Raw genomic sequence first — 21,427 nt, forward strand, 5'->3', positions numbered from 1 at the left:
TGCGGCACACTAACTTCCCTGTCAACATCCTCTGAGCCGCAAACTACAGCAAATGGGTCAATGACGTCAGAGATGAATAATTCAAGGGAGAGTGGGGGTTGAAGATACAACGAGTTGTGTCATAAAAGTCAAAGATCTGTTACGCGCGATGAATGTATATTTTCGAGCCGGTGTTCAATCAGGCTCGGTCACGATACCTCACTCTTTGAAAAAGAAAGAAAAAAAAACCTAAAAGCCATTTACGATGTAAAAGTAAAATGACCAGTGGACTTACTAGCTAGTTGCAATACTGAAACATTAGTCAACAGGGCAGAGGAATCAGCGTTGTTAAAAGTGTCATTTTTGGAAATTTTTGAATAGTTGGAAAAAATTGTTTCAAATTATACATATTGAACAAATTGACCAGTTTTTCGTCTCGGTATCTGAATTAAATCCGTAGATGTCCAAGCCGAGTCAAAGTGACCCGAGGCTCGTTCAAAACACGCGCACACAAGCTTTTGATACAAGTTTGCCACAAATGTATCCCAAAAAAAGAATCGGACATCAAATAGCAAACAATAGCATACGTTAACACAGCCACAGATAGAAGAGACGTATTTGGGCCTTTAACTTATCCCTCGAATCAGAGTGGCATCTCATTAGAAGCGTAGAGCGGAAAATTTGCGAGTTCACGCTTCGCGCCATCGCGCCTTCAATTTTGCAGATGCAAGACGGACATCCATCAAGTACGAATAGTTGTATCTCTCCGCCGTCAACAACGCGCGTCCTATCCCTACTGTATTTCCATGCTGTGTTTGTTTCAGTTTGTCTTTATTTGTATTAGTAGCGGTATGCTTAAAAGGATGTATGAGCAACACAGCCTTAAATAGGAGCCCTTTATTTTGGTGCATAATTTGCGCCAACGTCCAAGTAGAAGAAACAATTACCGAATTTTTCACTTCTAAAGACCCACCAAAATTCAATCAAGGATATTATCATGATGGAAGTTCATTTTGTGCTGCATATTCCCTTTCAACACCATTCCTCCGCATCTCTCTTGCTTTTAACCAACTTTATTGCATAAAATCGGCAACGTTTCTTCATTTTTAGAGTACCTGTTGTTTCTGAACGTATACACGCTTTTCACCACGTTTTTTACAGCCCAATGCCCTGAGCACCAATGAACCGCAGTTTTAATAGATTACGGGATCAGTTAGTAGTCGTTTTTCATTCCATCTCCAAACGTATTCATTTTGGTATTTTTTTTCAAAGGTTAAGATAAATTTTTGTTAGACGTGACGTAAAATAACACGCAGGGATCAGACCAAACAAAAATATTATGAAAATGTATCCAAAATACTATTTTATTCTTAAGGGACGCTAAACACTTACAATTAGTTGGGCGGAAATGTAAGGAACAACCACACGTCATGATGCAAATCTAGAAAAAAAAAAATTGCGTTATTATTTAAGAATAGAGATATTTTTGAATCACATTTCGTCCAAAATAGGGGGGGGGGGGCATTTTTGGTTCTTTCTCCTTGATTAATTAGTATTTTCTTTGTTTCTTATTCAAAAATCCAATCTGAGCTGCTTGAGGGCTGAACACGAGAAAGAGATCATACAAACTTTAATACTTATAGATTTCCCATGAGTTCCAAATTTTTATAATTAGAGTTGGGGTGATAGTAACGATTTGTTCATAATACGTACTGTTGTCACGGAGGTATTGGAGATGAATTTACAGTAATGTAAGATGAAGTATGCTGCATTTTGTGCCTTAACACTCTTTTGTAATCGGAAAAACGACTTCTCTAGCGAACATGAAAATTGGGCCAGAATCGCGCCTTCGCATCAGACAAGAAAAGTTTTATCGAGTGCCTTCAATTTTTCGCTATGCAATAAGGTTATCCGGAGAGTACGATTAGTCGCATCCAATCGCGGCGTCCATCACCCAATTTGCTACATCTACACCAGTTACATGTACACTTTTATATTTTTCATTGTTATAGATGCATTACATATATTTCTGATATTTTAATTGAAATTTCATGATTTTAATTTTCATTAAATTTCGCCACCTCGCATTTGTTTCGAACACACACTTCGTGCAACGTAAAAACTGCGGATTGTAAATCCTGCGAGGGTCGTCAAACAGATTAACTCATCTGAATCCAGTTTATCAGAAAGGAACCAACCCACATAAGTTGAAACTGAGAAAAAGAGGTTTGAAGTTTTATTACTCCATATGACTAAATGTAGAAAATGAATTTTAACCCCTCTCTTCACAACTAACTTCTTCTTCTTCTTCTTCTTCTTCTTCTTCTTCTTCTTCTTCTTCTTCTTCTTCTTCTTCTTCTTCTTCTTCATCTTCTTCTTTTTTCTCTCGACTTTGAGTTTTTGGCAGGAGAAAATTTACGACTAGTGGAACTCAAAAACATCCTTAACTCAATTTTTTTTTTGAAAATGTGGGTTGGTTCTCTTTTGATAAAATCGATCCATGTTTCCTAAAGACGACACACGCTCATTTTCAGACGATCCTCGAAGCACCAGCATCCACGTGTTTTCGACGGCTGATTTGAGGGTGGAGATGCTAAGCTTGGATAGAGAGAGAGGGTTCATTTGGGTTCGGGAGCACACCCCCAGTACCACCTTTTCAAATGATTGCAGGGGGTGGCGCGGCAGAGCGCGGTGCCCTCCACGTAAGAATTCATTGCGTCATCGCTTGCCTTGCTCTCGTCCGTCTCAAGGGCCTCGCGTCTCTCCCCTCCGACGTCATTACCTTTGATTACGTATTAGTCCCGTGACGTTTCGCAGCCTCCTTGTTAACAGGCTTTCCTATGACGTCATATGAGGCGAGGTAGTTGCACTCGCGTAGTTTGAAACAGCATTTATATGCTGGACTTTCTCTTATATGAACCCACACTGGAAAAAAAAAGACATTGGATATGGAGTCCAGACTCTTGAATACATTGACAAGAAAAAATACTCTTGATTCAATTAGATTTTTGCTTAAATCGAAAGGAAATCCGCTCAAATTAAGAGGCTTGGTTCTTGATTTAAGCAAAAATCCGATTGAATCGAGAGTATTTTTTCTTGTAGATATTTTTAAGAGTCTGGACTCTAGATCCAATGTGTTTTTTTTTTCCAGTGAGGGTATCCTCGTGTTCAGCTCACTTGGTAGCGTCCACTTAAACACGGCATTCATCAAATTTCAGACACCTGCAAATTCTCCATTGGCTGTTTAAAACCGAGTATTTTGCGTATCTCAAAAACAAGGGGGGTTCGACATTTCTTGTCGATGTTTTTAAGAATCTGGACTCTAGATCCAATGTGTGTTTTTTTCCAGTGCAATGTGAAACTTAAAACTCCCTTGCATTTCTAACTGCTATGATCATCTATGTTTGAAATTTGAAATATTTAGTACTTTTTTCCAAATTTTTTTAAAAAATATATATTTATCAAGCCGCTACACAGTGGGTTTTAACTAAATCTAATTAAGAAAATGAAAGTCCCCATATCTGAAAGCGGAAAAGTGCAGCGAAACACCTCAGGAAAACATCCCCGCTGAAAAGAAAATCATTCGTTGGGCCGTTTTTTTTTTTTGCCCCCCCAAGCCAAAATGGCGGCCGATATGCGCCGCCGCGGGGTGCAAATGTTACAACTCCCTCACAATGTCAAGTGACACATCGATTCCTATGTAATTTTGGTCGTAGAATCCGAATATGAGGTCAGAAATCCCTCACGACCAAAAGGGATCGCGCAAATTCAAGATGGCGGCCAAAAATAGGCCCCGGAGTAAAAATTCTCAATTCCAGCTTTTGACGACGAGTGAGATGTCTTTTTTTATGTTTTTTGGGTCATAGGATCCAAATTTGAGGTCAAAAATTCCCTTCTGGCCGACAGGGATCCCTCAAATCCAAAATGGCTTCCATTTTGGGGCTGACATATTATTTCCGAAAGACGCGTATAGTCGAGTGAGGTGTCTTTTTACATGTTTTTTGGACCACATGATCAGAAACTGGAATCCAAACTGTGTCCCTGTGGGCCGGAAGGTAAGATTTGTCCCTTAGCACCTTGATTGTATCGTTTTTATCAACTATTTTGATAAAAACTCAGAATTTCACTGTTTTTACTGTTTCACTGTTTCAGTGTTCAAAGAAGATTATTTTTGTTTTGTTCATATTTCTCTTGCGCTAGTTTTTTTGTGAAGCAGGCGACTATAGCCCCTTGTTAAGCAAAAAGGTCAAACATTATTTGTAAAAATAGAGCATTCTTGGTGGGGTTGGCGCCGTTCTAACAGTGAAATTCTGAGTTTTTATTAAAATAGTTGATAAAAACGATACAATCAAGGTGCTAAGGGACAAATCTTACCTTCCGGCCCACAGGGACACAGTTTGGATCCCAGTTTCTGATCATGTGGTCCAAAAAACATGTAAAAAGACACCTCACTCGACTATACGCGTCTTTCGGAAATAATATGTCAGCCCCAAAATGGAAGCCATTTTGGATTTGAGGGATCCCTGTCGGCCAGAAGGGAATTTTTGACCTCAAATTTGGATCCTATGACCCAAAAAACATAAAAAAAGACATCTCACTCGTCGTCAAAAGCTGGAATTGAGAATTTTTACTCCGGGGCCTATTTTTGGCCGCCATCTTGAATTTGCGCGATCCCTTTTGGTCGTGAGGGATTTCTGACCTCATATTCGGATTCTACGACCAAAATTACATAGGAATCGATGTGTCACTTGACATTGTGAGGGAGTTGTAACATTTGCACCCCGCGGCGGCGCATATCGGCCGCCATTTTGGCTTGGGGGGGGCAAGAAAAAAAAACGGCCCAACGAATGATTTTCTTTTCAGCGGGGATGTTTTCCTGAGGTGTTTCGCTGCACTTTTCCGCTTTCAGATATGGGGACTTTCATTTTCTTAATTAGATTTAGTTAAAACCCACTGTGGCTACCTCAGCGCTTTGAAAAAAAAATCTTTTTGTTGCCAAGAAATATATTATTTCTCGATTTGAGAATGATGTTGCTTAGTTTACGCATTTTTTTTTTGCTCGCTCTGAGCATTTTTGTTCATAGGGAAATTCAGCTTGAATTATGATGAATAAAACTCTCGAAGGCAAATTCAAGAATCACCACGATTGAGCCAGAAGCTTTTTTCAGTGTGTTGCAAAACTGTCTCAATTAGGCAGAAAGTTTTAAATGTTTCGCGGTACACTGCAAAACAATTTAAAAATATGAAAATATATTGGTAGCAGTGTTCGCGTTTAAATTTAAGCCGCGATATTTTTCAGTGCACTTGGGTGTTCGGTGACTCCCAATCGCCATCGTAATCTAAATTATCAATTGACTGATGGGCGATCGAATCATATCCCGAAACGGTGAAGCGCTACCTTAAAATTGCTATAGGTGTCTAAAATACGACAGTCAAGTCACAGAGATGTTTGTAACATTCTTTACTGTGGAGTTGTATGAGAAAATTGTGTGACCTCCTATCTATTTTGACATGATTCCCCTTACTCGATTTTCTGTTTGAGTGTGGCAAGGAGTTTGGTTTAAAGGAGGAATCATCTGTAAACAGTCAACAATGCGTAGGGCTTGACTTATGTCAACCGCAATGGATGCAAAAATCATCTCGTCAGGGCAGATAAGTAAATAAAGACATAAAAAAGGGAATAAACTAAGTCCAAACGAGCAGGGGGCGGTTCGAAAACCGCGCTTTGTGATAAACAACCGAGGAGAATTGGCGTAAAGAAACCGTTTAGGGCTGTGTTGCCAATTTTTGCTGGAAAAAATGTCATCCGTTCTATGATGAACATTAATAAAAGAATTTCCTGTTTATCGACAATGCTACAGCAAAACGTCTGAGAGGGGGTTGAACAGAAAGGGTAGGAAATGGGAAGGGTAGGACTCCTTTTCGATAACGATTAAATTCTAGAGCCATCAACTTTTTCCTTATACTCTGAGACAAGAGAAGTTTCTGATTGAGAATTTAATTAAATACTGCTCTCAGAACGATACTTTATTTTGCCAAGCTTGCGGTTATACAACTATCGGATCAATTTTTCAGTAAATTTGGGATCGACTTTTTTATTTTTATTTTTGAGTGACTGTCCACGGTAAAAAGAACTGCGCAACTAAAAAAAAATTAAAATTCAGCTATTTGCACCAATATCTGAATGAGTGTTCCGCAAGCATTCTGGCCCCATAACATCAAAAAAAGTCAAATCAAATTGAAATTATGACGACCTGAAGTTTTCAGTTCAAAGTTTTAATTTACATAACTTTTTCTCAAAACTGTGTTTCTTTTGCTGCAACTTTAACCCGCCAGAGCTTGAATGTATTTTTCAATTTTTTTTTAACTTTTTCTCTTTCTTTTCCTTTCCTGTTTTTTTCCTAGTCATTTTGTGTTCCACAAACGGTTCAAGACAAACTCCTCCAAATATTTATATCATATCCATACATACATTTTGATTGTTTATAGATTACTGTCCCTTTCCCCTGTTGACGGTCACAAACGTATTTCCAACATTTATTATTTCAACAGTATTTTTATATTTATTTCGTATCTTACGTTCACTGAATGCAACTCGAGGTAGAATGAAAACATCTCCAACACGGATTTGCACGAAATTATCACTTCAATGACCAAATATATTTCGATACAGCAGATATTCTCTACAATTCGAAGTTGAAAGTATAAAAATCGTCGATCACCCGAAATTGCGCCTGAACTGAGAGCATGGAAGCCAGTTTGTCGGAAAATGCACAGTGCGTGCTTATCTTCGCCGATGTTTTCATTTTCGCTATTTTTTTGGCAAGCATGCTACAGATGGCGCGAACTTCGAGTCGGAGTATCCGAAGTTTCGCGTTGCTCCCCCGCCGCCCCCGCAAGAGCAGCCCTCCTCGGGTCTGCCCCCCCACCCACACTCTCTTCCGAAAGCGCCCTCCCCCGTTTTTGGAGCGGCGCCAAGCGTAAGACCGAATGGGGTGAGTCTAGACGCGTGTTTGTGTTTGTGCATCGAGGTGTCGATGCCGGTTTGAATGGTAAAATTTTGATGAAGTATGGAACCGAATCGTGGAATCGGAAGTAGCTTTTCACGTTGTGTTCAGATTTTTCACTGATTCGGAATACACCGTTCTTTATTCTTATTTTTAATTCTTACAAGATGACATTACTAGGTGTAATAGCCATTGAGCATCATTAAAAAACTGCTAGTGCAATCTTACAAAAGTCATTAAAGCGGCAGCACAAAAAACGCGGATATACACGGAAAAAGTATGGTAAATTTATTTATTGTATGGTAAGTATGATTGCAATGCTACTTGATTTTGGACGCACAAAAAATTTTAGGTGCAGGTAATTGAGGTCTTGGTAGTAATCAACATACTACGACACATATTCTGCGAAAGTATGGTAAATTGCACCAGAACTTTAAATACCTTTACTCAAAAGCTAACCTTGGTTTCACCATATCATTATTCCCGTGTCCCACTATGTATTTACGCAGTTTTTAGGAAAAGTTCATAGATTTCAGCAAAGCTCTGAGGAAAATGTGTTTTGAATTTTTACGGAATGAAATGAGGATATTTTGGTTTTATTTCAGAAAAACGTCGTCGAGAAAACGTATGGACATATTTCAGTATTAATGTGTTTTAGAAAATCTGTGAATATATTCAAGCCTGAAATAAATTGAAAAAGCCTGCATTACATAAAAAACTGACTCATAGTTTTTCTTAGGCAACGATAAGCATTAAAAGAGGCGATAGGCCTGGCTTTATGAGGCTTACTCAATTCTTGATTCGTGCCTGTTATCTTTTTCCCCTCAAAATTCAGAATTTTAACGATACCATCCTCAACCAGCTGGGGTAAAGGCGAAAGAACGTGCTGTGATATTATGAATAATCAATCGGCGAATTAAGTACGTTGTTAAGTAATTCATCATTTACGAGTGGCGTCTAGTGCAGGGAATTAGTGATAAGACCACAAACAAGCCATCAACATAGACTGATCCCTTTAATTTTTCCGTGGGCACTGAAATAATCCGCGCTTGAGTTAGAATCACGGAAAAATGAAACTGCTGATTTAACAATTTTGTACTTAAAAATAGCGTCCGACATGTTTCAATGTAGATTTTACAATACAAAAATGCTATTTTAATCACTTTGTGGTTAAATTAGCTTTCCACTTTTGTACAATGTACATTTGAAACATGTTGGACATATTTTTTAACAATTTAATTGTTAAATCAGCAGTCCATTTTTTTCCGTGATTTGTGGCGGCTCAGTACTACAGCTTCCACGAGTAGAGTAGCGCAGTAATAGGTACTACAGCTACCAATTGTCCTGGAGGGAGGCACTTAAGACTCTTTAATGTGCATTGCAAATTTTTGGACTCTCCCTTACACTACCCTCACATGGACACCAGTGGCGTGGCTTGCTTTGCGATATATCGATTGATCTGCCATTTAAACCCGCGGAAAAGGATCGATAAATAGGGTGTTCGCAACGAACACCTCAATAATCGAATCTTTACCACAGCTGCAACTGGGGAGATATCGATAATCGGTCATTCACACCTCGCCACTTCCACACGATGGCCACGCCACGGTGGCTTCGGATGGCCACTTCTTCAGATTGCCTTCAACAAAAGTATTGTTTAATGTACATTTACTACCTTTCAAGGGTCTTTTGGAATTCCGACCTTAATTTCATTTTTGATAATACTTGTTTTCGACGATACATTTGTCAACGACATGATCGGAAATCCATAACGTGGCGATATAAGTGTTATCTTCTTGATAATCTGTATCTTGCGAATCTAGGGGAGCGGGGTGTGGGACGAAGGAGGGGAGGGGGGTTCTTGCGTCCTACCCCCGTGGGAGGGTGGGAAAAGTCTGTTCGAGATCGGAGTGGGAGCCGAAACCGCAGAATATTGAATTAATTTTTTCGCATTTGTCTGTCCAAGCGGAGCGAAATTTATACGCAAGTGGCTGCGTTGTCAAGACTCTATGAATTCATCGGCATAAAACCTTTTCCGGCCGAACAAGCGCCAATTTTATTGGAGCCGAACATTTTCTCTAAAGACATAAAACCCGAGTAGTAGTGATCTCAATGAGTTGCGATTTGATCGTGATTTGATCGACATCGATTCATTACAAAATTACGATATTTTCCGATTTCATCGCAATAATTTGCTATAAAATCGCGATTCTATCGACGGCGATTTATCGCAATAGTATCGAACAAAAAATTGTGATAAATTGAGATAAAATTTCTATTTTATCGGGCGCGATTTTTAAGAGATAAAATCTCGACAATATTGAGGATAATCGCTCAGCTGTTAATGATCCTCACGATTTTATCGCCATACAATAGTAAAAAATCGCAATTTAACTTAAAAATATCGCGATTGTTCCATCGATTAACGCTTCTTGGGCAGTCCTCACCAAGTACATATAACCGAGTTTACTTGTATTTTGCACCATGTAAATTTGATAATCCTTTAACGAGGCCAAAAAATGATAAATTTAGCCGTTTGGACCAGAATTTTTATTTTTACTTATCCCTGTAGTGTATAAAAGTTACTCTTGGCAGTCAACGCTCAGATTTGTCTAATGGGGTAACTCATGATCAAAATAGGGCAAATGGTTTCGCAACCCCAATTTGCGAAAAATCCTCCAGTAAAGTGCTCACCCCAATATTCATTAGTCGTTATTAGGCGAATTTCACTTGATTTTACACTGAAAAAGTTGCTCATCAACCATCATCAGGCCAAAAGCGGTTGACCTCCGAATTCAACTTTTGCTGCACCGGATTACATTCCTCAGATTTTTAAAGCGGGGTTTACAAAATATGTTGTCTCTGTTAGCAACAAACAATTCCTGGCTGAAATTTAAATTACTATATCCTCCTTAACAGGGAATAAATATCTAAAAAATTCTAAGTTCGAAAATAATTAAGGGAAGAAAAAATGTACTTTTCCCCCGCAACTCTTAGCATTACAATCCAGCCATGCTGGGAAAAACGCCGTATATTCGACCGTTTCCTCCAAAGAAATGCGTATTTTTTAAAGAAAACTATGAATATTTTTCCTTGATATTTTCAGGAGCTTTAGGAGAAATCACGAGCAAAATTATCCGAAAAATTGGAAGAAAAATATTTATATGTTCACCCGAAGATTTGCGTTTTGTCAAAGGAAATTTGACGAAGGTTCATACGGCGTTTTTCCCTGTCAAGGCAGTATCGTTAGAGTTGCATAATAGACTTAATGCACTTGATGTACTTAAAGGGTCAATGTATGCATTTTATTTATTGTTCTTCAGTACTTACGGCATAATCCCACGATAGCATAATGCGCCCTCTTAAGATATGAAATGCGTCTTGGGGTTAAATAACGATAATCCATGCACTAAGCCGACGTTAAGTGTTTCGTACCAAGATTTGCTGAGCCGATTTTAGAACTCATGGAAAGTCACAGAACCCTTTTCGGAGAATGAAGGTCACCACATTATGGGTATAATATGGAATACCTCAATTTATGGACAATGAACTATTATAGATGACGCGGCGTGGATACGAAGATCCTATCTCAAAATTACGGTGTTTAAAGTATACATTCTGGGTTTACTTCTTCGAAAAAACAAGATATTGCATTTTCGCATGAAAATTTTAAAAAGAAGTTTAAATATATTATAGAAAAAAGTCTTGCGACATTTAATGCATTTAAAATTTAAAATTGGAGACTTACAATCCATCCCGACTTTTCTGGACGATAGCGCAGATTTTTCAGTTTTGAAAATTTAAAAAAAGTTATGTTGCATGAAAGTGAGAAAAAGGAAAATGGCAATGCACTCATACCTTATTGATCTCATCTTAATTGGTCTTTCAATAATTTTACGCAATAAAATAGGAGGAAATTGCTAAGAGGAGAAGGAAAATTGAAGAATGCACTGAAAATGCCTCGCTCGTGCTCAGTACCAGCCCTGAGTGAGGCCTCATGCGAATACATCTGCTACTTTTTGAGTTTGAAAAAACCTTGTCCCTGCAACATATTGAACAAGCAATGGAATGTTCTTATCACATCCGTAACCAAATCAAATCTAATTCTGACTTTCCTCATTACATGCATATAAGTATATGTTTACTCTGTGTTGTTGTACCATAAGCATTCATTTTCAAGCTGCAACTCCTATAAATTGTGGAAACTCAGGCTCAACTGGATGTATATTTATGCTAGAAGAAACTGTGTGAAAATGAATAAAGAATAGGAACAACAGCGAAAACATTGTGCATGAAGTTACCATGCTTGTTACTTAGTTCTTTTTTAGTTTATTCAATTATGCACGTGGTTCCTTTTAGCATAACGATGATCAATAGGTCGCTATCAAGTTTTAGAAATTTTAATTTTTTTCAGTCTTAATTACTTTAAGTCAGGTTAAGCTTTAGTGAGGTAACGTTTTAAAGTAGTGCGTAGCTTATAATAGCTACTTGTAGTTACATAATTAACAAAGTTGATCGGACGCCCGACTTTTCTTTGCATCATCGAGTGAGCGCTGATTTAAAGTAAGTAGACCTAGAGTTCCATTTCAATTTAATTTTCCGAGTGATCTCTGTTCAGACAGTAAGTCGGAATTTTTTAGCCAATGTGCGTTGAATAACCAGAAAACTGGAAATTTCAACACAGAGGGAAACAGCTCATTTGAGAACAATTTTCCCTCAAAGAGATACGCTGTTTGGTGCAACACTAGTTACGACCATTAGTTGAGATCTCCAGTTTTCTGGTTTTTTAACGCACGTTGGCTAAAAAATTCCAACTTACTGTCTTACGACTCGTGCATCTGCCGCAATCAGTTTGTGATCTCTGTTTAGATTCAGCTCATAATTTCATAGTTTTTCTCTCTTTGTTCCGCACTTGACTTTGACTACTTGCCGTCAATTACTTTTTTTTCCTTTTGTCCATACATGCAAAGACCTCGTTTTCACCTAATTTCAGCAAGAAGTTCTACTTGAAAAAGTACTCACGATTGCTCAAATCTAGCACACGCTTTTATATTAAAGGCTCTTGAACTGTATACGGATCCACTTACCCTAGTTCCTCAGAACTTAGACGATGTTTATTTGTTTCTGCCTGTTGGTATAAATAGCTGCAGAATATACTTGCCGTCGTATGGTCAATCGATCTCACGGAGAGTAATTGGACGTATTTCTGTCAAACGGAACCGTGCATTATGACGTGAGCCCTGTTATGCATATATTCTCATGGGTCTCAGGGCTCATACCTTAATGCACATAGTTCCGTTTGGCAGAAATACGTCCAATTGAGATAATAAAACTTTCATTATTTCTCAGATCTCTAAATCAAAACAGTCAAACAGAGGCACTGAGCATGGAGCTTTTCCTTACCCAATATTCAGATCAGAATTTCCACTACGAGTGTGCACAAACATGCTTGACGGCATTTCACATCCAACATGTTTGGTACAAATTTCCTCCCATTCTGTGCCAATGTTAACCAGTACCGCGATGGTTTCATCTTCCAGTGACCTAAATTCAATAAAAAAAAGAATTAGTTTGAGATAATTAAGATGAGTTATGACCGTCGACGGAATAGACCTTGACCCACAAAAATTCAAAATCAAATTATCGATTCCAACACCCTGATGCGTGTACTACAAAATTTCCGGACAAAAAACGCCCAAAAATGTCAAATCAAACTGAAGTTTCGGCGGTTTGAAGTTTCCAGCATTTTGATCTACTCTGTTCAGGGAATGAAACCGGCTTAAAATGTTACTTTACGGCATGCTTTTGGCACAATAATGAACTGCCGATACCGCTGGCAAATTATTTCTTAGGACACTTACAGAGAGTTGGACTACATTTCCCAACTACTACTAGCTCATTTCAAAAACAACATATGTTCAATTAGTTTCCCTGTGTGGATAAGTGCCATTAGATATAAGCCAGAAATTGTATTTATACCAAAAAAAAATTGAATTTTTTAAAGAGCTGTTGGATTGGCACTTGCCTCGTAAACATGTAGACCCAAGTTCTGATAATGTGTGTGTGAAAGTCACCGTGTGTCATAATAGGAGTCTTTCGCAGAGCTGCGAGCCGTTTGAATGTATTCAGGTGACTGTTCGGATCCCGTTTTTGAACATTGACATTTGTTCGCCAGAAATTTGGATGCACAGGCAACCAAGGCTTCTTTCCTGTCGTAAAACCTAAAGAAATGATGTCAAAACCATGTTCAACAGAGCCAAGGGGAAGATCAAGTATGTGCGAGTATTACTGAATTAATGTTCTTCATTTCTCTATTTAGCAATGTTTAAGTGCTATGCGAAATTAACCATCTCCTAGATAATTCGATAGTAATTTTCTCGATATTATTCACGAATATTTGAAACGACGAGAGTATCATAACATTATTTCATCTCTGTATAATTTACAGTCTTGTCCTGACCCCAAGCTAGTATTGGTTTTGCAGTCTATCGGCTTGGTCGGCCGATACTTATTTGGTTTAATCTCTTTTATTTTTAGCCTAGTTCCCAAATAGCATGTAGTTCAACGATAATATTGAAATTACATCGCAATTTAATTTCAATAAAATTGTAATTTGTTTACCATTAAATTGCAATATTTCTACATCATTTAGTGGATTAATGCCGATTTTAAACAATGCCAGAAGGATAGGCAATACGTGATGTGATAAAAAATTGCAACTTATTTCAATTTTATTGCAATAAGTTTCATTAATGGGGCCCCTTCAAATAGGAGCTAGGCAACATACACAATACTCAGTGGAATTTCAATTTTTTTACAATGTAATTGCTTCATATTGCAATTTGCGATTCTTGAGTTTTCGGCTTTTTCCAATTTTTTTAGTTCTATTTTCACGTTGAGTAAGCTTAGTACCAAAGTCAAGAGGCTGACATTTTACCAACGTTTTTCGTGTCATCCCAAGTGCTGTGCAACAATTTTCTCTCGCTTCAAACTTGATTTTTCTAACAAAATTAACAACTTTTTTTCGAATTTCGAGTAAGGCACGTCATAGGTCACATGAGAATACGGCAGGATCGTGGCGAGATATTTTAAATCAACAGTTGACAGCTACTTGGTTCATTAACCGTACTAGAGAACAAAGCAGCAGTGTAAACAATCCACTTTTAAATTTTTTCTTCTTCTTTTTTAAATTACGCTGTCGCAAAAAGTGGTATGAAACATTAGTTTCCATCGGAATTTTCCGCTTGCTTCTCGTCATTTCTTAGATAGAAGTGAAAAGTCGATGCAACCAGGTTAACTACCTCTAAGGATGTGTACACTCGTTGACTTTGAATTTTACCTGCGTTTTCGGTGTCGTCCCAGAGCATAGGTCCCCTGTAGCCGTCCCTTCGGTCAACGCGACCAAGACCCCCGTTGAAATGATCCTGGCCCTGATCCCTGCGAAGTTTCAGGTCCTCCATTCCGAGCTCAGTCCCGTAGTACACACTCGCGAGTCCCGGCAGCAGCAGGACGATCATGTTCCACACGTCCACACTCTCGTCGAAAAGTCGTGAACTTGTTCTATGGTTGTCGTGGTTATCAAGCTGAAACAATGTTACGATACGTCACAGCCACAAATGGACTGCATTTTGCAATTTGGACCTATAAATTCTGGCTCATCTGAAAAAACACTAACGTGCATAGGAGAGTTAATGGCACATACATTGTTTTTGAACCGAGCCGGAATTTATAGTTCTAGTAGTCCAAATAATAAGATCCGCTCAAACGCCAAGAAAATAAAATGACAACTTAATTTTGAGAAAGGCTGCAAAAATACAGAGGATGTATCTGGGAATTTTAATTTTTTATTTGAAAATTCAGGAAATTTGCTTCCCCAGATGTCTCAGAATAATGTGCAGTTTTGGTAGATTTAACCAAAACTTTGGTCGATCAACGAAGTCTTTTCGGTTGATCGGACCGAATGAAAATTCTTGAAAATAACTTTATGAGCACGGCGATTGTTAACTGTGTCGACAAAGCTTGCATCATTCTAATGCAATTCTCGATCACTTACCACCCAATTGTAAGAGCTTCTCGGAAGGACATCTGCCTGCCAGTGAATGAGAAAATCCAGGACTGTCGTATTCCATTCTCTATCAGAGAACGTTAATTGGTAATAAAACGGAATTTGAGATCCAGGATGTGTCTCGTTTCCGAACCAATCCAGAAGACTGGGCGGTGGACTGTAAGTCTCAACAGCCAGTAATCTGCAACGTATGAAAATAGTAAAAAGTTATAAAAATGATCTTGATCTGCCACATATTAGTTCATAATGCATTGCTGTACACAAAAGAATAAATGGACTACATTTTGTAATAAGAATCTTCTACAATTCGGCTCATTTTAGAAGCAACAATAGTTCAATAAGTTGCCCAATGCAGGTAAGTACCGTCAGGTATGAGCCAGAAATACTAGTTCCTTGCTGCAAAATAAGGTCCGAAACTAAGCTTCGTCTAATTTATCCAAATAGACAAAAAATACCGCGTCATTTCTTTTGGGATTGTTCATTGAAGTATTACGTTAGCTACATAGGAGGGGGCTGGGATCTGAGCTTGCCCCGTAGGATCTTCCAAGGGAGAGGGAGAGGGGTCAAGTCTAGTCTTATCTACTTTGAAAAAGGAGAAAATTATAATTTTCATCAGAAAATTTTCTAGAAGTTGCGTAGGTTCCTTAAAAATTGTGAGGGGCGAGGTTAGAAGTCTGCCATTCTGTTATAGTGTTTTACGTGATACCTACTTGAACGTTTCCTAATTAGAGTACCTTTGAAAAGAGATTATGGACACTGGATCTCATAGAGACCTTGAGAGAAAAAAAGGGGAAAGGGAGGATAAGATAAGTGTATACGCAATTCACCTGGAATGTCCATCTTTTTTAGCGTACTCATCCAGAATAGCCCTCCACTCCTTAATCAATAGAATGTTTTCGGGCTGATCCAAAGTGTAAATGCGAGCCTCCCGAGTACGACCCGGCGGCTCATCCATGAAATGCTCGGCTTCATATATACAGACTACTGCGTCCATGCGGAATCCATCCACCCCCAAATCCAGCCAATACCGCAGAACTTCCTTCCAAAAATTAAAAAGGTACCTTACTATCATTTCAGTTCGAAGTTGGATGAAAAGGAAGACAGTGGTCTCTAGACTGCATCTAATAATTGAAATTAATAGACGAAGCAGCATATAAAGAAGACAAAAGGGAAATAGAGCTAACCGATTGGTGGGAACGGGTAGTTGCAATGGACAAAGAGAATAAATAATATTCTCTTTTCTCATCTACACGTATAGTTTGAAATATCATACTCGTTTTATTTTGGCTTAGAGGCTCGATTTTTTAATCAATTACGATGTTCTATACAGCTTAGCCGGCCAAATTTGGCAATAAAATGTATTTGTTTACAGCTTTGTACTTTTAATTTCCATCACTCTCTCCCTCAGTCTATGAGTACCACCTGTTTCAATCACCAAAAGTATCGCTCCAATGTTCCTTTGCCTTTTTGTGTATCAGTTTGAATAATCAGGCCGCTGTCTATCTTTCTCAAAATTAGAAAACTCCGTGGGGGCCTCTCGTCTCGTGTTAATGTCACGGCGTAAAAGGCGGAAGGAGCTCTGAGTCTGCGTGATGAGACTAAATTGACACCAACGTCTGGATGCAACTATTCGTGTTTGACGGATTTCCATATTGCATATCCAAAAAATTGAAAGCGAACTGGCTTTCCTCAATCTCATGACTAAAGTACAATAGGGCATGAGAGGCGGAGGGGTTCTGACCTTGCGCGATGAGACGAGATTGATGTTAGGCGCCTGGATGCAACTATTCGTGTTCGGCGGATGTCTGTGTTGCATATTCAAAAAATTGAAGGCGAAATGAGTTTTCTTGAACTCACAATTCAAGCACACTAGGGCGTAAGAGGACCTTCGGCTATTCCTTAGTGGAACGGTTGCCATGAGTCCTTATTAGCAAAGGACGTGGTATGAGATCAGGGGCTTTTTATTCTTTTGTTATTTTCCAATGCCTCCAAAATAGCGAAATACAGTTGTATTAATACGATTCGCTTCATTTACCATGATGCGGTCATTTTTACACAGAAAAAGATCCAATTTTGAGTTGACTCAATTGATATTCTTTCTTAGTGATAGTATATCAACAGTGAAACTACTAGATCACGTATCTTGGTTGCGGTGTTTACAAATCTCCGCTCCCATTTTATTTTTCTGAAAAGAACAAATAAATATAATCTATTGAAATTTTCATAGAGTTGTCTTCGCACAAAGAAGTAAAAACACCAAAGTTTTCAAGAATTGATTTTGAGTAGTTTTCCATCGTTCAAAAAATAAAGTTTAACCGGAAGTCTTCAACGTCGCAAACCGAGATACAAAGACTGGTAGTTTCGCCGTCGATATGGATAGCAATCTAGGGAATATCTATTATTAAAAATGAAGAAATCTAATATTTAGACGCCCTAAACAATGGAATTGAATTAAATTAACTAACTCAATAAATCATTTAGCTGATTAAAAATTGCGTTGTACCTCCATTTCCTTTTTGACTTTAGGATTGCGGTAATTTAAGTCCGGTTGCTGCGGAGAGAATTGATGAAAGTAGTACTGTTTTCTTTTTTCACTCCATGACCAAGCAGTCGGAGCAAAAAAGCTTTTCTGTAAAAACAAATTTTCGGGTTATTGACAAATTTACTGAATGATGAGAGATCATACAAACAATCAGAGGCCTCCTTATTGACTCTCAAACTCTAAATCGATGGTTGAAGTCTAAAAATGCATGTTTCAGATTGCAAAGTTTTTGATAGGCTTACAATTTACATTAAAGAAAAACCAACTGACAGTCTGTCAATGAAGATATTTTTTGTAACTTTTTCTTGCTCATCCTGAAAAAGGCACACAAAATTGCAAGAAATTAAATTACTGCTCCTTGAAGAAAATTAAATATATTAAGAGGTTTTTAAAGGTTGCAATTGAGAAACACATTTTTCGCGCAGAGCCATCTATATTCTAAAGGAAAACACGTAAAAGCGACACCATACCTTCCTCTTTTACACCTTTATTAATTTATTTACGTTATTAGGTAGTCGAATGTTTTTTTGAAAAAAGAGAAAAAAAATGTCGATTCTTTTAAAACGAGGCGGACTCTTTTTAAAAATGTCTTCTATCAGTGTCACAAACTTTCATTTTTTCCTGATAGGATGCATAAAAATACTCAAAATAAAATGTTGAGCTCATAATCTAAAGATGGATTGATATCCGCTAATCTCTTGACTCACCCAGTTGTTCGGCACTGTTGTATGAGTATCATTGATGCGTTTTGGGTCCCTCCAAATGTAATAATCCGTGTAAGGCTCGACGCGTTGTTCGGAAAGTTTAAACCATTCATTTTGGTCACTTGAATGGTTTGGTACGAAGTCTACAATCAATTTCATCCCTGTTTTAAACCGAAAAGGTTGACATTAGACGCGAGAGGAATATTAAAGATACAGCACATGTTTCACGGTGCAATAAATAAATCGAGGCCTGAAATTAAATTAGTGAGAACGAAAACACACCAACTCGAAAAAATGAAAATAATCAAGACACACACAGAACTGCATATTAGGTGAAGAAGTTAGTCTAAGAAAAATATTTTTGGTGCCTAAAAGCAAATACTTCAGGAAACTTTAAATATACAAGTTGGAACGGATACGGTAGCTTCAATGACCTTTATGAAAATTGTCTGTCCTTAGTGTAAGTGAGCATTTTCGAGGTACCGAGTTGGTGTGTTTTCGTTCTCACTGATTCAATTGCGTGACTGAGCCCTAATGGGTCGGTATCCACCAGAACACGAATCTACATTGCCGTGCTACGGAAGAACGCCGTATGAACATTCGAGAGTTGTCAAATTTTGTCTCGGAAAATATTCATTCTTGAGGAAAGTTATAATAATTTTCCTTGAAATTTGCAAAATTTTTAGATACAATTGCAAACTAAATTACCTGAGAAATTGGAGGAAAAATATTCACAAATGATTTTGAAATTAGTGATTTTTCAAAGGAAATTTTGCAACGCCTGAAGGTTCATACGGCGTTTTTCCTCAGCACGGCAGTATAACTCGCACAAATGACCCATTTTTAGAAAACAGGAGACAGGAGCGGAGATTTGTAAACAGCACAAAAGAGATACGTGGTTTGGAGTTTCGCTGTCACTATTTAGGAATAAAAAGAAAACGTTTCGTTTATCAATAGATCTAAATAATACTCATTCAGGTCTCCTCCACATCTATCTCTTTCTGAAAAATTTTAAATTTCCAAGAACCTCAAGAAGAAAAACGTCTTAAACAGTACAACGAATCCTCTTCGAATCGCTCTGAACTAACCTCTAGCTTTGATTGCCTTCTGTAACCTTTTGAAATCTTCGATGGTTCCGAAAAGGGGATCAACATCTCTATAATCCGAAATATCGTAGCCCATATCAAACATCGGTGATTTGTAAAAAGGTTGAATCCAAACAGCATCCACGCCTATTTCTTTAACGTAATCCAGTTTCTCATAAATCCCTACAAAGAAAAAGGTAAACAATTAGTAAAATAAAGTAAAATCCGTTGTGAATCCGTGTAACAAATCTTCGCACAGAATTTATTTTATTTTATTTTTTTTTTTACTTTACTTTACTTTAAATAGGTACTGCAATCTCAACGTTCCCCATTTTATCGTTAAAGAGTTACTCAGTGTTACAACTCAAAATTAGTTCAAACTAAAAAGAAGCTTCCTGAGTAAAATTCAGTCCAATTATTGATCGTAAAACTGGTAAACTGGTAATGGACGAGGGATTGAAGTGGAAATGTTAAGGTGCTCAATCCCCCAAGATTTGTGGTTTGAAAGAGAGCAGTGGAGGTTAGGAGTCGTAGAGCGCGAGGAAGTGCTGTAAAGCGACCTTTATAGATATAAAACTGGTGAATATTAAAAAATAAGTACCATTTAAATCACCGTGGCCGTCTCCATTTGAGTCTTTAAATGACAGGGGATAAATTTGATATAGGAGCGTTGTTTCCCACCACTCAAGCTCGGTTAAATTTTCCACTCCTTTCGAAGAACTCAAAACCACAGCAAGGACGAACAGGAGACCAAATACGCGAGTCATGACGTTAGTTGTATTTAATCAGTACCGGACCAAATCGAACATCTAATATAGTATGAGATTCAAGTTAGTAAATGCCCTAAATGCCACACTTTCGTTTTAACCTCCGTCCAAATCACAAGAATAAATGACATGAAAGAATAGTCAATGAGGCAGTTTAGAACAACTTAATCACTCAAATCTGAGTTGAAAATTCTCCAAGCGAGAAGCTCAAAATGAGACCAAAAAATTCCACGAGAAACCGCAGCCGGCCCCACAGTTTTTCTAGTAGGACTGAGATTTTCAATGCACTATGAAGCATATCAAATCTTGTCTCAATGGCAAAAGTCATCCTCTTCAAACTCGCAAAGATTTCATGAGTTTTAATCTGTCAGAGTTAAACACTGATTACATAAATGCATAAGATTATATTTATTGAGTCATTACAGGTGAGCAAGATTTTCTTTTTTTATCAAGACGGATAGACAAGAAGAGGGCTTATCTAAGTCTATTGACACGTACTCGCTCATTCATATTTTTAAAGCGGGATTACGCGTGGATTTATGATGACGGAGATAGCTACTCACCAGGGGTCGAATAGTTCGGACTAGAAATTGGTCGAACTAGGGTAAACCCACCCCTTAATTTTAGAAGAGAAACCACAATGGGGCCATTTAAGTATTACGTTTAAGACATTTTTGTCGATTTTCAACACCTTTCCTCCGGCCTTCCTTGTAAGAATACTCTACGTGGAAGAAAGGGGCAAGCTGTTGTTGGGTGATACGGAAATTTCTAATTAATTGTGGTAGTACCCCAATAAAGTAGGTTAATAACCCAAATGTTGCATTACTGCCAAACATTGAGTTGTGGTACCACCACAATTTTAATTGGACGTGTCCATATCATCCATCAAATGGGGGCAGTAGCACAGTTTAAAGGGATGACCCCTAGCACATTTTTTCCGTGTTTTAACCTCGCACGTTTGAATTACGTAAGACTGGTCCGACCCCCCCCCCCCCAACCATCCATTTCTAATTAGATGCAAGAATTGTTGAGTGAAATTTTACAATTCATCCCCCCTCGGTTCTTACTCCTTCAAATTATGAAGCACTAATTCATATGTTTCAATGACAATTATGAACGTAAGGTAAACGTTTCACTTTGTACACAAGGGTAGCCATCGAACGAAATGGACTGACTGTATTTGCCAATCATTTCCCCCGTTTTTCAAGATTTTCATGTAAAAACTCCTTATCCATTTGATTATCACAGGTGTAATATCAAATTAACAGGAGATCCGGA

General features: G+C 38.0%; 1 protein-coding gene across 2 annotated transcripts; it reads right to left on the minus strand.

Moving 5' to 3' along the window:
* Positions 1–10,827: 10,827 nt before the first annotated feature.
* On the minus strand, positions 10,828–20,448 carry LOC109031009 (probable maltase). 2 transcript variants are annotated; one of them, XM_072297733.1, is made up of 10 exons: positions 19,984–20,448; positions 19,386–19,565; positions 18,301–18,458; positions 17,555–17,680; positions 15,879–16,090; positions 15,040–15,232; positions 14,326–14,569; positions 13,012–13,207; positions 12,390–12,530; positions 10,828–11,028 (listed from the first exon to the last, which is right to left on the minus strand). In XM_072297733.1, exons 1-10 carry the CDS (start codon positions 20,147–20,149, stop codon positions 10,881–10,883), a joined length of 1,764 nt encoding a protein of 587 aa, XP_072153834.1. In that variant the 5' UTR covers positions 20,150–20,448; the 3' UTR covers positions 10,828–10,880. The 2 variants fall into 2 exon arrangements, with proteins under 2 accessions (XP_072153834.1, XP_072153836.1); XM_072297735.1 differs by lacking the exon at positions 13,012–13,207.
* Between the last annotated feature and the right edge of the window lie 979 nt (positions 20,449–21,427).

This window comes from Bemisia tabaci, chromosome 3 (genome assembly GCF_918797505.1).
Source record: "Bemisia tabaci chromosome 3, PGI_BMITA_v3".
Classification (NCBI taxonomy): Eukaryota; Metazoa; Arthropoda; class Insecta; order Hemiptera; family Aleyrodidae; genus Bemisia; species Bemisia tabaci.

Coding starts and splice junctions, on each gene's coding strand:
- LOC109031009 (XM_072297733.1), bottom strand. CDS start 20,149: ATGACTCGCGTATTTGGTCTCCTGTTCGTCCTTGCTGTGGTTTTGAGT. Junction 18,459..19,385: donor GAAGGCAATCAAAGCTAGAG/GTTAGTTCAGAG, acceptor GGTTTAAAACAG/GGATGAAATTGATTGTAGAC. Junction 17,681..18,300: donor CAACAGTGCCGAACAACTGG/GTGAGTCAAGAG, acceptor TTGTTTTTACAG/AAAAGCTTTTTTGCTCCGAC.